This window comes from Taudactylus pleione, unplaced genomic scaffold (assembly GCF_031769625.1).
Source record: "Taudactylus pleione unplaced genomic scaffold, aTauple2 ptg000378l, whole genome shotgun sequence".
In the NCBI taxonomy this organism is placed as follows: domain Eukaryota; kingdom Metazoa; phylum Chordata; class Amphibia; order Anura; family Myobatrachidae; genus Taudactylus; species Taudactylus pleione.
Genome location: NW_028284779.1, coordinates 5850473 through 5866468, shown reverse-complemented (window position 1 = coordinate 5866468; position 15996 = coordinate 5850473). Strand labels below are relative to the sequence as shown.

The window sequence follows — 15996 nt, the reverse complement described above, 5'->3', positions numbered from 1 at the left end:
CCTGGAGCAGCACAGTCAGTGGTATGAGGCTCCTATCACAGTGATGTGAGAAGATTTATAGGGGGGGAATTCAATTAGCCAAGGGGTAAAATTACAATTAAATAACCTTTTCCCTAACTGGGTAAATCAGGGGTTAACACTCGGAAACCCACTGGTTCTGAGCAAACTGGAATCAATTGTTTCCCCGGGCGTTAAACCCCCCGAAGGTGCCATATTCTCGCAGCTCCTGAAGCTGAGAGGAAAAGTCCACCTTTGTGAAGTAACCCGTGGGGGGTAACCCAGCTGATTGAAATGGCAGCTGCGGGTAATTAGCCACAGGGTTTATTTGAATTCCCCCCATAGTGTTAAATGTGCCTTTATACGAAATGACATTCATACAGTACTTCCAGGCTGGATCATGAACTGTAGGTCACCTTGTAACATTGTATCTCTTATAAACTGATCTGTTGGTTTTGTTACATTGTATTTGTCATCTGCAACTTATGTCATGCTTGTTCTGTATGACTGTATACCAGGGATGGGGAACCTCCTGCCCGGGGGCAGTATAAGGCCCTCTGAATAATTTGGTATGGCCCTCGGAGCTTTTTCCTGGTAGCCTCATCTGGCTAGCAGGGTGCCTAGAATGACACCCTATAGCCAGAATCTATGCAGCAGTGCCTCCTGGAGCGTCCTTAGGATGATTCAGATGGTCACACAGCTGCCCTTACAGCTCCCCGGAGCATCCTCAGAATATTCCGAGCATTGCTGTAATCACTGCCGATTGTGGCCCCACCCCCTTGTGACATCATACGGAGGGGCGTGGCCTGCACCGGGCCCACGAATGCTTATATATATATATCAAAATGGCCCTCAGCAGAAAAAAGGTTCCCCACCCCTATAATGGCACCCTGTGGCCAGAATCTATGCAACAGTACCGCCTGGAGCGTCCTTAGGATGCTTCAGACGGTCACACCGCTGCCTTACAGCTTCCCGGAGCATCCTCAGGTTGCTCCAGGCATTGCTGTAATGACTGGCAATTGTGACCCCGTCCCCGTGTGACATCACACGGAGGGGGCGTGGCCTGCACCGGGCACACAAATAATGTTATATATATCAAAATGGCCCTCGGCAGAAAAAAGGTTCCCCACCCCTGCTGTACAGCACTGCTGGGTTGTGTGGCAACCTGAGGATGCTGTTTTCAGGTAGCAAAACGGTTACATTCTTTGTGCACTATCACACTGATCCCTACCAAAATGTCAACCGATCTGTGTGCATTTAAACAAAAACTAACTCTCTGTACTGTAGAAATACCAGTCAATGTAAAGATGCTAAAATTGTTTAAACTACATTTTAAAAAGTAATTAAAATATTATAATTTAAAAAAAAAACATGAAATAGTTCTGGAGCTGTTAATTCAATTTATTTGACAGCTGATCAGTTGTTGACATAATTTAGTATACCTAATTTTAATATAAATTGATACTTTTATGTGGTATTTAAGCTAACAAGCTGACAGAAATAACATCCTTATTTGCATAATTAGATTTTTTTCCATCTATATAGTCACATAACTATTTATGGGTAAGAATAATTAAACAGCTAGTGTTTGGGATAACAGATTTAAATATTTGGTTTGCAGTTTGATGAGCAGATGTCCAGAGTAAAAGATTTGTTAAGAAAATGATCTTCATACTGAAATTGGTTTGAAACTTGGCTGTAGGTAGATTCTGTTGTGGTGTGGCAACAGAGCCGAGATTCCATAGGGTTTTTGAGGTGGAGAAAAACAGTTGTAAGGTCACGGTGGCATGAGAATAAATTGCTGAGATATAATAAAAGTGTGACTAAGAATAACATTGAAAAATACAGAGTAAAAGTGAAAATAAATGTAAAAATTCATTTAGAAATTACAGAGAATGAGTGAGATTATATGACGGATGGATGTGATAGTGTAGGGAGAGACGCTGTGCTATCTACTTATCCAAACTTTTAATATGGAAATAGGATTAATTACCAAAAAAGCAATAGGAAACATCACTGTTTGGTCACAGGGAATCATGCCTGGACAAAGGTCTCTGTGTATGTGATGAAACTTCAGCTTTCCTGTTAACAGATCCTTATGCGGGCGATAAAGCAGCCGATTCGACGGATTGGTACGATTTGGCTGCTATATTGCACCGTGTATGGGCCTGATGTCGGACAGAGCGCGCGCCCATGGGGGTCGCACTGAAGGATCAGTCGATCAGGGGATGCGATGTACGATCCCATGCAGCGCTATGTGGGTGGGGAAGCCGGCATATCGGGTGGTCAGCCACCGGATCACACCGTGTGTGGGGACCGCCTGATATGTCGGACATCGGATCCCCCGTCGCGTTGCACGGTGGCACCGTGTGTGCCCCGCTTTAATTAAACTTCCAATCGTCTGTAGCTTGACCTAACAATTGGTAAGGAGACATGGGAGGCAGGATTGTGCATAAAGTTGCTGATTGGGGGAATATGGAGCTGTACAATGTGAAAACAGTGTGAAACTGAAGACAAATGTATTATACCTGTTACAGTATCATTAGCAGTGGTTCTCAAACTCGGTCCTCAGGACCCCACACAATTCACGTTTTCCAGGTCACCCAGCAGTTGCACAGGTGTATTCATTACTCATTGACACATTTTAAAAGATCCACAGGTGGTGCTAATTATTTCACTTATGATTCTGAGGATATCTGTAAAACATGCACTGGTTGGGGTCCTGAGGACCGAGTTTGAGAACCTGTGCATTAGTGTAACTAAATAAAGACAGTAACTGCAGGGGAAAGGAGGGCAGTGAGAGAGACTGCAGGGGAAAGGGGTACAGTGGGAAAGACTGCAGGGAATAAGGGGACAATTAGGGAGACCGCAGGGGAATTAAGACAGTAGGGGGGACTGTAGAGGAAAAGGGAAGGTTGGAGAGACTGCAAAGGAAAGGGAGTACCTCTGTTGTTTGCACTGCAGCCTCTAGTGCGAGTCTTCATTTGTGCTGTGCCAATAAAAGCAGGGTAGATGAAGAAGAAAATAGCTGGGGGACAGGGCTACTGCAGAGCCGAGGAAGGAAATATGATCTGGTGGGGGGTCTAAGGAGGGAAAAAGTTTGTGAGAGTGGCTTTCTAGGGCAGATTCCTTCATCATAATCTTACCCCGCTGTTGACACCAATGATCCCAGCCACTGCTTCACAGAAGAACTTTTTTAGTTATGGTCATTGGCGCCACCTGGTTCCCCCTGGCCCTTTACAGGTATACCACCTGTACCCTCCTGATGGCAGTCCAGCCCAAGACCCAGAGTTGTATGTCGGCCAATTGCTCCTTCCCCATCTACTGTATCCTAGGGATGTGCCAAGGTGTATTACAGGCAAAGCTACTCAGAAAGTAACCGGCCCATTGTTTTTTCTTTCAGAGAAGATCAGGTGACTGCAAGGGCCAATAACAGAGTTTGCAGCTATTATTTGCTTCTTACACTACCAGCTTTTCCAACAACACTACATGACGCCTGGGAAAATTTGTATTAGTATACAGGTTCTGGGGCAACACTGGAGTAGATCATACTGTAGATGCAAATATTATTCTGTGGGTGGTGGTAAAACCAAGTGATGTGAGGGAATTGTGGAGATTAAAGTTGCTGCACAAGGACCATGATTGTTGAAGAAGGAGAGCGCTACAGCGCAGAATCCATGTTGCTCCTCCAGGGAGGCTTCATCCCCTTTACCAAGATGACCGCCGAGGCTAGTACTGGCGCCACCTTGCTCACCCACGAGTAGGAGACACAAGTCTTCCGCATTTCCAATGACCCTGCACTGGTATCTGGGATTCGCTGGTGAGCTGTATGATACCCCGCTCCATGAGAATCAATGTGTATAACAGTGAGTACGACTGTACCTCATATAACCTCAATAAACCACTAAACTGGTTAAGAATCTGGAGTGTTCATTGTCTCTGGGCATCTGTTGGTGTGTACAATATCTCTGCTACATCATTAACCTCTACACACATATTTCCATCAATAACTCCCTCATGTTGGCTTTGTAACAACTACTAAAACATTCAATATAATAACATCTAATAGAAAGCTTTAGTCTTTCCCAACATTAAACTTTAGGAACCTGCTGTTTACTGATCGGCCATAACATAAATTATGAACTCTTCTCCGGATTTAGCGATAACATGATAGAATACAGTGACACGTGTGTAATATGCTCACTTTTTATTTAACCAGTTTCTAAATTACTAACACATAGAACAAAAGATTAAGATAATTAAAACAACAAAAACAGTGTGGTGCTAGAACCCATTAGTCGGCCTGGTCTGTTTGTTTGATGTTGCACAGAAGGGCCACTCCGCGTAGAATCCAGTGGTCAGCAGGCTGACTGGTCCTGAGATGCAGTACAGTCACATAGGTCATATCTGTTCTCACAGGCCGCTTGTACACAGGGCAGGCGTAAACCAGGGGACGCTTTACAGCACGTGCGTTAACAGCAAAAATATGGACCACTGGAATCATGGTGTATAATACCTTGGGAGTGGATTCAATTAATTGACTGTTTTTTTTGTCCCACCCAGCTCCATCCAGGTAGAGTCCATGGATATATACCCCTTCCTGCATGAGATACAAAGAGAATGCTGCAGCAGAGAAACCCACACCTTGATACTATAGGCACAACTTCTAATAAGTCTCTAGTACATTATACTCTAAAGGAGTCTACACGGGAACTGATCTGGATTCTCACCCTGAAATCTGTAAAGAAGTCTTCCGTGCTGTTGGATGATCACCACAAATCAGACACTTTTTCTGATGGTCCCGATAAAAATCTTATAAATCAGGTTTACATGCTGATTGGTTTATTTACTAAAAGTCAGGTTCTAAAACCCGATGCACCCAGATTGTGTTTATGCCCAAAAATTAAAAGGGCAATGATTTTACTAGCCATGTTTGGCTAGTAAAATCATTGCCCTTTTACATTTTGGACATAAACATAATTGATGGTTAGCAAATAAACACCTGAATGTGTTTAGAGTAAAACACACTGTAAAACATGCTAGACCTATTTCTAATTTACTAAGCTTGCTTCCATCAAATTAGAGTAAATTTTATAAACCAGGTCCATTTACCATTACAAGGAGAAAGTCTTTGCAAAATACTGATGTCCCCACAAATGACAGTGAGCTGCATAGCTAAATACATAAGAAGAATATAGTCTATCTTTTATAATGGTATGACAGTTGCAGTGTGCCTATGCTGCTGTAATAAGAAAACCTTACAGTGCTTCTCCTGTGAGTAATGTCTGCCTCTCTTTGCTCACCTCTCACTTCAGGGACTGGCAATATACTGACTCCAGGGTTAAGGTGCAACTGCTTGGTGCATTGGCTCAGCCGCCACAGCTCACCTGACGCCCTATGGGGCAATCTGCTGCTCTACAGAATAGCCATGGTTCCTCTGCAGCGATCCCACCTTACTGGCTGCTGGGGGCTGTTATGTGGGGCCTCCTTGTTGTCTACTGTGAGTGATACTGGCCTGCAGGGGATTGGTTTACCCAAATGTTGAAGGGGCGTTTATAATTGCGGACATTCATACCATTCAATAAGTTGGAGTTTGCGGCACTTAGGCAGTAGAACACCAGTAGGCACTAGTTTTGCAATACAGCAGCTTTTGAAAAAATTAGACAATCCTGGTTATTGGGGACTGGTGTATTTTCTGTGTGACCTACTGATCTGCATTGTAATTATCTTTGCAGATTCTCTCTAATAGACCTACATCAAGAAATCTTCAATAAAAAATTGACAGCTGATAAGAGATACAGTATGTCCATTTCATGTAAAATACTCACAGCAGGAGAGCCAGTTATTTCCTCTTTCACTAGTTTCAATACTTCATTTTGCACAGTAACAGTATCTAGAGTCCATCCTTTATGTGCTCGAGTCTCTTCCTGTCTCATAGCAGTTAGAAATCCTGCAATGGAAACACTAGATAACAGTAACCATGCTACTACAGAGGGAGACTGTCTCATCTAAATGTAACACTAGATACTGAACAGTGATCATCTTAAGAAGAATTGGTTTGGTTTAAAACAGGCATTTGCAGACTGCACATCAAAGAAGTGTAGGCTTACATCAGTATGCTGATTCGCTGTCATCTTACACCTGTGGCTTCTTACGCATACAGAGTGGGAGTGGGGAAGGGAAGGGGCAGGCAAGCATAGGCATAAGCACATCAAGGGCTTGTTCATGTAACTGAGACTAAATCAGAGGTGGACACATCTGCAGATATAGACGTAAAGCTAAATATTCATTAATATATTTTATCTGTGAACCTCATTTACACAATGTTCAATGAGTTCCCACATGTGGTCTAGACGCATATAACCGTGTGGAGTGAAGCCGCCATGCATAGGCGTATTTACAATGGGTGCAGGGTGTGCAGAGCACATAGGCCCCCGCACTATACACCCTGCACCCAGAGTATAATTACCTTGTGCCAGTATGCAGGTCCCTCCTCCTCCGTGGCGCTATCTTCCCAGTGACATCTATGGGAAGATGGCACTGCACAGTGACAGCAAGGACTCTATTCCAGAGCCTTCGCTCTCTTTTGCGTATGCACCATCTTCCCGAATATCACTAGGAAGATGGCACAGCGGAGGAGAAGGCCAAGGTGCGGGGTTGGGAGGGGCGCTGCTTAGAGGAGGGGGCTATTAATACGCCCCTGCAGCCTTGGATTAGTTATCTGGTGCAGACTCCCTGGCAAGTGACTTAGGTGGTGGCTCTGCAAGGAGCAGATTATCATCATTCATAGCATGGTCTTAGTTCCTCCGGATTACAGGGAAAGAAGAAAATTAATAAGTGATTGGAGATGTCCTTATTTTAAGTAAAGCATTTATTACAGTGTGTTTGTGCCTTCTTCACAGTATTTTGTTTGTGGCACTAACATACCATGCTACAAGTGCCAATATACCCAAACAGTTTATGGCTGTCGAAGATTGCTGTGAACCATATAAAAATGATTATTATTATTTTTATTAAAAAGCTTTATCACATTTACCATAACAGCTGTTAGCTAGGGAGGAGATTGGGGCTATATTTCCCAGGAGGGAATTTCCTGCATTAATTTATTTCTTGTGAACCCAGTTCCACTGAGTGATTCCGTCCCATGCTGAACGTTAACTGGTTTCCCTGTTATGATGTGACCAGTCCATCCAGTCAGAGCCCGGCGCAGGTTGCTTGAAGTGTATTTTTATGTGATTTAAATGTATCTTCATGCAGAACTTATAGCACTTTATAATATATGGTGCAACTTAAATTAAAAACATAAAATTGCATGATTTTTGCTGCAGGTAATTTTATGAGTACATTTTGGACTGTAGAGAAGGGCCTAATACTATGTTAAAAACAAAACAGGGGACTAGTAATTCTCAGATTTTCATTGCCCACTGACAAATCCTCCCACCTACCACAATCTTCCATCCTGACAATAACGGGATAAAAGGTGCAGCTCACATCCCACCTTTCTCTAAGCTGAAATACCCTAACTCCCCTACATCAGCATACACACAGCTCTTCCCTCACAGAGGGGAATTCAATTCAGTCATTTTACAGCCTCTATAATAAGCTCCAGTAATTGCGGAGTAAGTTATGCTGCTGGACATGTGTACTGTACTGTAAAAGCTCAATTTCTTTCAATCTGGCCACCGAAAAGCATAGATAACATGACACAGTATCGGCCCAAGGTTAGCACGATCGGACTGATTTAGATTTAAATGTAAAAGTGCACATTTTTTAGAAGTGCAAAAAATGTGTCTGTACACTTGCATTTCTACTGTACAGGTGTATTTTGAGGTTACAGTACATATATCTTAATATACAGATCTGACCATCACTACAATCATTATCAACTTGCACCAGGTTTATGGGAAGTGCAAAGATACAGTATGCCTCCGAAAAGTGTCTTAAAGATGTGTGTAAGTCAAAATCAGATGCACCTTTGACCACCCGAGTAGCCTCTACATGTGCAAGTGAACATAAGCACAGAATACGCTCCACCCAAATGATGTGACTAGGCTGTGCACATGCACAGTGCAACAAATCCCACGTGAGTTACATTTTTACATTGTGCTAATTAACTTGTGCCCTTAAGGTGCGTATCCACTAGCAGACTGTGAAACGATTTAATGATTACGACAACGTAATCGTGCAGTCGTTTCACAGTCTGTGCTGTGCCTACACTGAGCGATCAGTCGTTCAGTGTAGGCACCCTCCCTAATCCCCGAACATGGCCAATCTATCGTTATCGGCAGATTGACCGGCATGTTCGGCCGATGATAGATGTAAAAAATGACCAGCAAGAGCGTGCATCGCTGGTCGTTTTCGACATTTAACTGCCCGATTTGTGCCCGATTAAACGGTTGAACGATGTCGTTATCGTTCAATCGCTCTGTTTAATCGGGTAGTGGATACCCGCCTTTATATGCACGGTAGCGACAACTAGAAATTAGGCATTTTTGCGACCAGTGCAAGGAATTATACACAAAGTTTGTCAGCACGGGATGGGTATCTCTTCTCAACAGTCAGACTATCAACAAGTAAAAGCAGGAGAGCGTTAGGTCAAACTCGGCTTGCCGACATGGTAGTGATACAATTTAAAGTACTGTAACCATATCAGCTTTAAAACTCTAATCGTTATGGTAAAGCATCACATTTAAAGTCGACACAGTTACAGTGACACATACTGAAGGTTTCTGAACGGTGTTTATTATTAATCTGTGTACTTGTACTGAGCACTGTGGGTTAGCTTGTGTGGTTTTACTATTTCCAGGCCTCAAACTTACTTGGAAGTTCAATTAGGACTCTTTTAAATGTTTCTGTTATTCTAATGAATGCAGCTACACCAGTGCCCCCAGCCTGACAATAATATATGAGCTTCTCTGTACAGAGATATCTCTCCTGAGTGCAGGCTGCATGGAAGAGGCTCTCATCAGTAATCTGCTCATTAATATATGTGATTATAAAACAACAATGTGTGAATTCATGTTTGGAGGCAGAAAGATTATTACTCTCGGAGTAAATGTATTCAGCAACTTAAGGTGAAATAGAAACACTCACTCCATGGCTGAACGCGGACAGAACATAAAAAGTAACTAAAGTAACTCATGACTGCTTTAATTGCTGATTTAGTGGGAACTGTCTTTGCGTCACATAAGTACAAACCCTGTGGATTGAAGAATCCCGTCATCCAAAAGACATTTGGTCTTCCCTCATAAATCCAAGACCTGAACTGGCTGTTCCTCTGCAGGAGCTCGCTGAACCAGAAGCCAAGCGTAGCAGAGTCCCATGATGCTTTTACCCACACTTTAGGAATACGTGCATTGTACAAGTTATCTGACACTTCTCTCAGAGTCTGCAGAACAAATGCAGTGTAGACATTAGTAGATGTAGAGAGCAGTGACGGAACAGTACAGAGAGTAGAGATATAAGAGCAACGTGCTATGTAAGACACAGATGTATAATGTACAACAGATTATGGCTGCGGACTCAGAGTGTGGATGTTTGAGAGAAAATTAGTATCTATAGATATATATGTGCCATGTTATGGAGATCTGCTCATGAGCACTACATGTGCGCCGCCATTTTCTCGGAGATCAGCGGATGCGCAGTAGACTGACAAGTGCCAGAGACTACTTCGTACAAAAACTGTGAGAGTGGGGGCCCGCACACAGGCTGCACCTGGGCCGTATCCTCTCTTGATCCACCCCTGAGGACCGCAGTGATTTTGCCAATTTTCTATGGCAGAGGTTTGTGAAACTGGTTATTTATAGGTTGATTTGGGCTGGGGCGGAACTAGCGGAAGTGCAGCCATGCATTGCACTGGGGCCTTCCACAATGAAGGAGCCACCAGCCGGCAGCATATTAATGAGTCAGACTGACTGATTATCGGCCGCCCATCGTTGGACATAACTAAACTCTATCCCAGGTGATGAAGGCAGGGAGGTTGGAGGCTCCAGCAGGGGAACCGCAGTGTCAGTGACATCAGTTCAATGAAGGATGATGAGACCAATCATCACTCTTCGTGTTGGTGCAGCTGCAGCTGTCTCTGACTGGCCGCTTACTGAATGCTGGGAGTGGGAGGCGGAGAAGGGATGGACACGGGTTGTTGTCAGTGTGCACTGTAGGCGTCACGTGAACTAAGTGAGTGAGGAGGACTGAAGAGCCTTTTAAGAGACCGAAAAGCATATTGTTGCACCTGGGTCCCACAAGTTCCGCCACTGGATATGAGGGCATATTTATTAAACTTATTTTGCAAGTAATCCTCTGGAAATGGCAGCTACACCGGTGTAGTGGATACCCTCAAAATGTAAGCAGCCCAAGGGGGCACAGCAGCAGATATCGCCGATATGGTTCCCCCATTTCCAATCGCAAGAGCAGTCCCCATAGGTTTCTATAGGGCAGCTATATTGTGAGCGCTACCAGCAGATCATGGCTTCAGTAGCTAACGTCATCATTAGATGACATTAGCCATTGTAGCCTCTGGGCTACAGATCGCATAATTTTCTGCTGTAGGCGAGGGATGCACCTGGCAATGGCAGTTCACAACGGCCTATCGGCACCCCTGTCCCTGGATATGTTTTTTCATTACTTCCCAGAGGTACATGATTTCTTATTGGTGCGATAAGCGTCTCTAAATCCCAATGATTAATAAATAGGCCCCTTAGTGATTATCAAATCACCTTCTATATTAATAAAAATAGCATATTTTCCACACATATATTAGAATTTCTATCTGATATAAAATAGATCTCACCTCGCTCATTATAATAGTCCCATCTATCGCTAGATGCAGGTCATGTAAGCCACTTCTTACAACTGTGATGACCTTTTGCATCCGATCTATTTCTTGATGAAGGAAAATATTCATGGCCTTGAGAGCCCCCATCTTCTGCAGTTGTGCTTCCACCTAAGATGAAAAGGTAACATAGAATTTTTATGTAATCTTTTATATTGTACATACAGACTTTTCACGCGGAAAATGAATCTTTCTGCATACAGTATGACCTTTTACAGTATATAGGTTTCACCAGTAGCCAATAGAACGATATTAATGCTGCTCCAGGTAAATGTTATAAAGCAGCAGACATATGAACATTTATCAGGACCAAGAAGTATCAGATGTAAATGAATGCTGTATTTGTACAGTAAAGGCACTATGACTTATCCATCTATTATTTATACGTGTGTTGGTACAGGGTAAATAAATGACTCCTGTACGCTGGATACAGTTACTTGGTGGGACAGTGAGTAGAAGAAGGTCTTGCACATGATTATGAGATCAGGAAATCATCAGTAAAATACATATAATAAAAGAGAGCGATGATGTTTTCTCTTTATGTGATGTCTGATAGACTAACGCCTCAGGAGGGTTCTCTCCGCCACTGTCTGTAGGTTGTCGAAGCTGGATAATTGGCTGAGACAAGATCAGCTTAAAATTAGATCGTAACGACGCCATCTTGCGACTGGCCGCAAGACGCTATCTTGGAAATGAGATAACTGGTAATAAATAAATAATAAATAAATAATAAAACTATTTTTGTTTTTTTCAGGGGTTAATACACATTGGTGGTGCAGTGGTATGCATTGGTGGGGCAGGGGTTTATACACATTGGTATGGCAGTGGTATGCATTGGTGGGGCAGGGGTTTATACACATTGGTGTGGCAGTGGTATGCATTGGTGGGGCAGGGGTTTATACACATTGTGGGGCAGTGGTATGCATTTGTGGGGCAGGGGTTTATACACATTGGTGGGGCAGTGGTATACATTGGTGGGGCAGGGGTTTATACACATTGGTGTGGCAGTAGTATGCATTGGTGGGGCAGGGGTTTATACACATTGTGGGGCAGTGGTATGCATTGGTGGGGCAGGGGTTTATACACATTGGTATGGCAGTGGTATGCATTGGTGGGGCAGGGGTTTATACACATTGGTGTGGCAGTGGTATGCATTGGTGGGGCAGGGGTTTATACACATTGGTGTGGCAGTGGTATGCATTGGTGGGGCAGGGGTTTATACACATTGTGGGGCAGTGGTATGCATTTGTGGGGCAGGGGTTTATACACATTGGTGGGGCAGTGGTATACATTGGTGGGGCAGGGGTTTATACACATTAGTGGGACAGGGATGTATATACTCACTTGAACTCAACTCCGGACAGACGATCAAAACAATGCTGCTTCTTGATCTCTTCTCCACGTCGTCTAACACAAAATGGTGCCGGGGAGTGGCCAGGGAGATCACAGATCGTACATCGGATCGCATATGAACAAAAGTACATACGATGTGTGTTGCATCGTACACGATCGGTTGGAATCTGTCTTCAATACCATCTGAATGGCGATCCAACTAGAGGACGGCAGGGATGCACATCGGTGTCGCAGAACACACAAAAAAACACTAATTTTCATACGACAGGTTGGTACAACCCGTCAAAACTTGTCCATATCGGGTAAAAATCGCACCGTGCATTATGGGCACCTTAAGTGTAGCACTGAGGGCACTGGGAGATCTATCAGGCTCTGACACTAGGGGGCATGGCCAAGAGTATGACGGTGGCCTTCTTTATATGTTGTGGTGAATAATAACAGGGCTCTCTTCATATTTTGCACAAGTTGCTGAAGGGGATGTGGTCACACCATCTTAGAGGCGAAGCTGCTCTTCTTTTTCAATTCTGAAATTAACTATATAATTTTAACGCTCAGCAAGGGACTGCCTTTCACAAACAGATAGTGAACTGTGGGCCTGATTCAGCAAGGAACGCAGTTGGTAATACGCACGCAATCGGCAGATTGTTGCGTATTGCACATGCATCGCGGTGCGCGAACCGGCCATTGCGATTGGAACTGTGATTGCAGCAGCTACGTAGACCCATCGCAGAGTGATTGACAGGAAGTGCCGTTCATGGGTGGTTCAACATCCCGATAAAGGAATGTGGTACTTCATGCTGGGACAACTGCTGCAGTCCTACCCCAACCACCCAGCACAGCAGCATGACGTGATCCTTATCCCCCCCCCCAGTTCTAACTAAAGATTGTATATTAATGGAACTTCGCTCTCTGCACAGCAGCCTGATTCCCAGGAAATCCCATATGTGATCCTTTGCTGCAGTTGTGCTCATCTCTCACCAGGAGTACAAAGTGGGTGTTCACTGTCTATAGTTTGATTTAGGATGTCATATGAAAGAGAAAAAAAAAGGCTGTTACGTGGCTAGAATGGGGACATACCTTGTATAAGGCTGTTACGTGGCTAGAATGGTGACATACCATGTATTAGGCTGTTACGTGGCTAGAATGGGGACATACCATGTATAAGGCTGTTACGTGGCTAGAATGGGGACATACCTTGTATAAGGCTGTTACGTGGCTAGAATGGGGACATACCATGTATAAGGCTGTTACGTGGCTAGAATGGGGACATACCTTGTATAAGGCTGTTACGTGGCTAGAATGGTGACATACCTTGTATTAGGCTGTTATGTGGCTAGAATGGTGACATACCTTGTATAAGGCTGTTACGTGGCTAGAATGGGGACATACCTTGTATAAGGCTGTTACGTGGCTAGAATGGGGACATACCTTGTATAAAGTAGTACGCAGTAAAAGCCTGCTGAGTGTCTTTGCTTTAGGTGAGAAATGGGACACGGAAAAATCTATTTGTTTCATCAAGGAATAAATATAATTATGAAATGTATAAGAAATAATGGATGGCTGCATGTTGGAAAGATACCTCATGAGGAATATAGTCCGGCGGCAGCTTATCCAGCATGTCTTGTAGTATCTGACATACAGCAGCCTCACGAGTTTCCCCCACTACACCACTTTCTTTGGGTTGGATTTTGGCCATAGTGTCCAGGATTTCTGTAGCCATGTTGCTCTGATATCTGTAACACATAATAGTAAAGGCTGTGGGTGTGAATTTCTGCACATTTATACAGTAACATCTGTCACACTATTCATTGTAAGACTAAACTAGTGTAGTGTAGATTAAGTGACATTTCAAATGTGTGCAAGACTGCTCCTGAAATGTTTCCATGGGTGACCTGCACACATTACCCAATAAGGCATAAGAAAGTAAAGGATACTGACACAGAACCCGGCCCTGTCGCCTGAAACCAGCGCTTCCTATGCCGGACCAGCACGAGGTGTCATCTCATTGGTGTAAGCCTGAGGCAGAGCTTGGTCTCCAGCTAAGTGGTCCGTAATAGATCATTTGTAGGTGTAACACTCCCTAATCCTGAGCGGTGCCGGTGAGTGTCATACCTCTGTGGGGCAATTCAACATCAACTGATCCAATTTTTAGTGACATTTTTACCATAGTTTACCCATTTTTATTACATTCTGAACATTAATTGGGCCATCAAAGCTATAGAATTCTAAGGTGTCAAAGAGATTATTCTAGCAATCTGATGTAAAAACCAGTGTCGGCACTGGGGTCGCTGAAACCCAGTACGCTAAACAGGCAGGTGCGCACTGAAAAGGGGGTGTGTGCTCATAGTGAATGGCGTGGCCTCGCAGCAAGACCCCAGTTTCATTACTCTGGGAGCTTGTCCAGCACTCCCGGAGATGCCGGGCTTTCCTCAGAGACTCTCCCTGCACTCTGCTCAGTGACCAGGAGCCGGGCGCTGCACAATAACATCCCAGAGATTCTCCCTGCACTGCCAGCCCCTCCTCAGTGACTGGGAGCCGGGCACTGCACAATAACGCTACAGATACTCTCCCTGCATTGCCAGCCCCTCCTCAGTGACCGGGATCCGGGCACTGCGCAATAACACTACAGATGCTCTCCCTGCACTGCCAGCCCCTCCTCAGTGACTGGGAGACAGACACTGCAAAATAACATCACATATACTCTCCCTGCACTGCCAGCCCCTCCTCAGTGACCAGGAGCCAGGCGCTGCACAATAACATCACAGAGACTCTCCCTGCACTGCCAGCCCCTCCTCAGTGACAGGGAGCCAGGCGCTGCACAATAACATCACAGATACTCTCCCTGCACTCCCAGCCCCTCCTCAGTGACCAGGAGCCGGGTGCTGCACAATAACATCACAGATACTCTCCCTGCACTGCCAGCCCCTCCTCAGTGACCAGGAGCCGGGTGCTGCACAATAACATCACAGATACTCTCCCTGCACTGCCAGCCCCTCCTCAGTGACCAGGAGCCGGGCGCTGCACAATAACATCACTGATACTCTCCCTGCACTCCCAGCCCCTCCTCAGTGACTGGAGAGCTGGGTGCTGCACAATAACATCACAGATACTCTCCCTGCACTGCCAGCCCCTCCTCAGTGACTGGAGAGCTGGGTGCTGTACAATAACATCACTGATACTCTCCCTGCACTGCCAGCCCCTCCTCAGTGACTGGAGAGCTGGGTGCTGCACAATAACATCACAGATACTCTCCCTGCACTGCCAGCCCCTCCTCAGTGACTGGAGAGCTGGGTGCTGCACAATAACATCACTGATACTCTCCCTGCACTGCCGCGGCTCCAGTTCAGCGTTCAGCTCCCAGTCACTGAGGAGAAGCCGGCATTTTGGTGTCACCCACTTACCCACACTATTTCTTTCATAGACTTAGCCACTACTTGTGGTCTGTCATGACCATGTGTCCATACTTGCCGACAATCAGCTCCAGCCTTCCGGGAGGGAGCTGATTGTCGGCTAACAGCGGGGGGCGGGGGCGGTCATTGGGGGCGGAGCCGGGGGTGGGCCAGCCAGTTGGTGGTACATTGGGGGCGGAGCCGCACGATCGCGTCATCGTGGCTCCGCCCCTCTTCACAATGCCGTTATTTTCGGCAGTGTGCAGCAGGGGGCGGGGCCGCAATGACGCGATTCAGCGCGAATCGCGTCACCGGCTCCCCCACTGCGTGGGTTTCTAATCTTTTCAGGGGGGAGGACGGGAGGGTCGGAGGCTTCCGGGAGGCTTGCCTGCCTTTCCGGGGGGCTGGGAGCGGCACCCGAAAATC

General features: G+C 45.2%; 1 protein-coding gene across 1 annotated transcript in view; it reads right to left on the bottom strand.

Annotated features, from left to right (window-relative positions):
- Positions 1-4291: 4291 nt before the first annotated feature.
- The window catches only part of DNAH8 (dynein axonemal heavy chain 8), a 521770-nt gene continuing 510065 nt past the window's right edge, over positions 4292-15996 (bottom strand). The window contains exons 88-92 of the mRNA XM_088445337.1: positions 13761-13914; positions 10787-10939; positions 9196-9385; positions 5826-5947; positions 4292-4597 (exon numbers count right to left, since the gene is read on the bottom strand). Coding sequence (XP_088301463.1) covers positions 4292-4597; positions 5826-5947; positions 9196-9385; positions 10787-10939; positions 13761-13914 — 925 coding nt within the window. The remainder of the gene's footprint in view (positions 4598-5825; positions 5948-9195; positions 9386-10786; positions 10940-13760; positions 13915-15996) is intronic.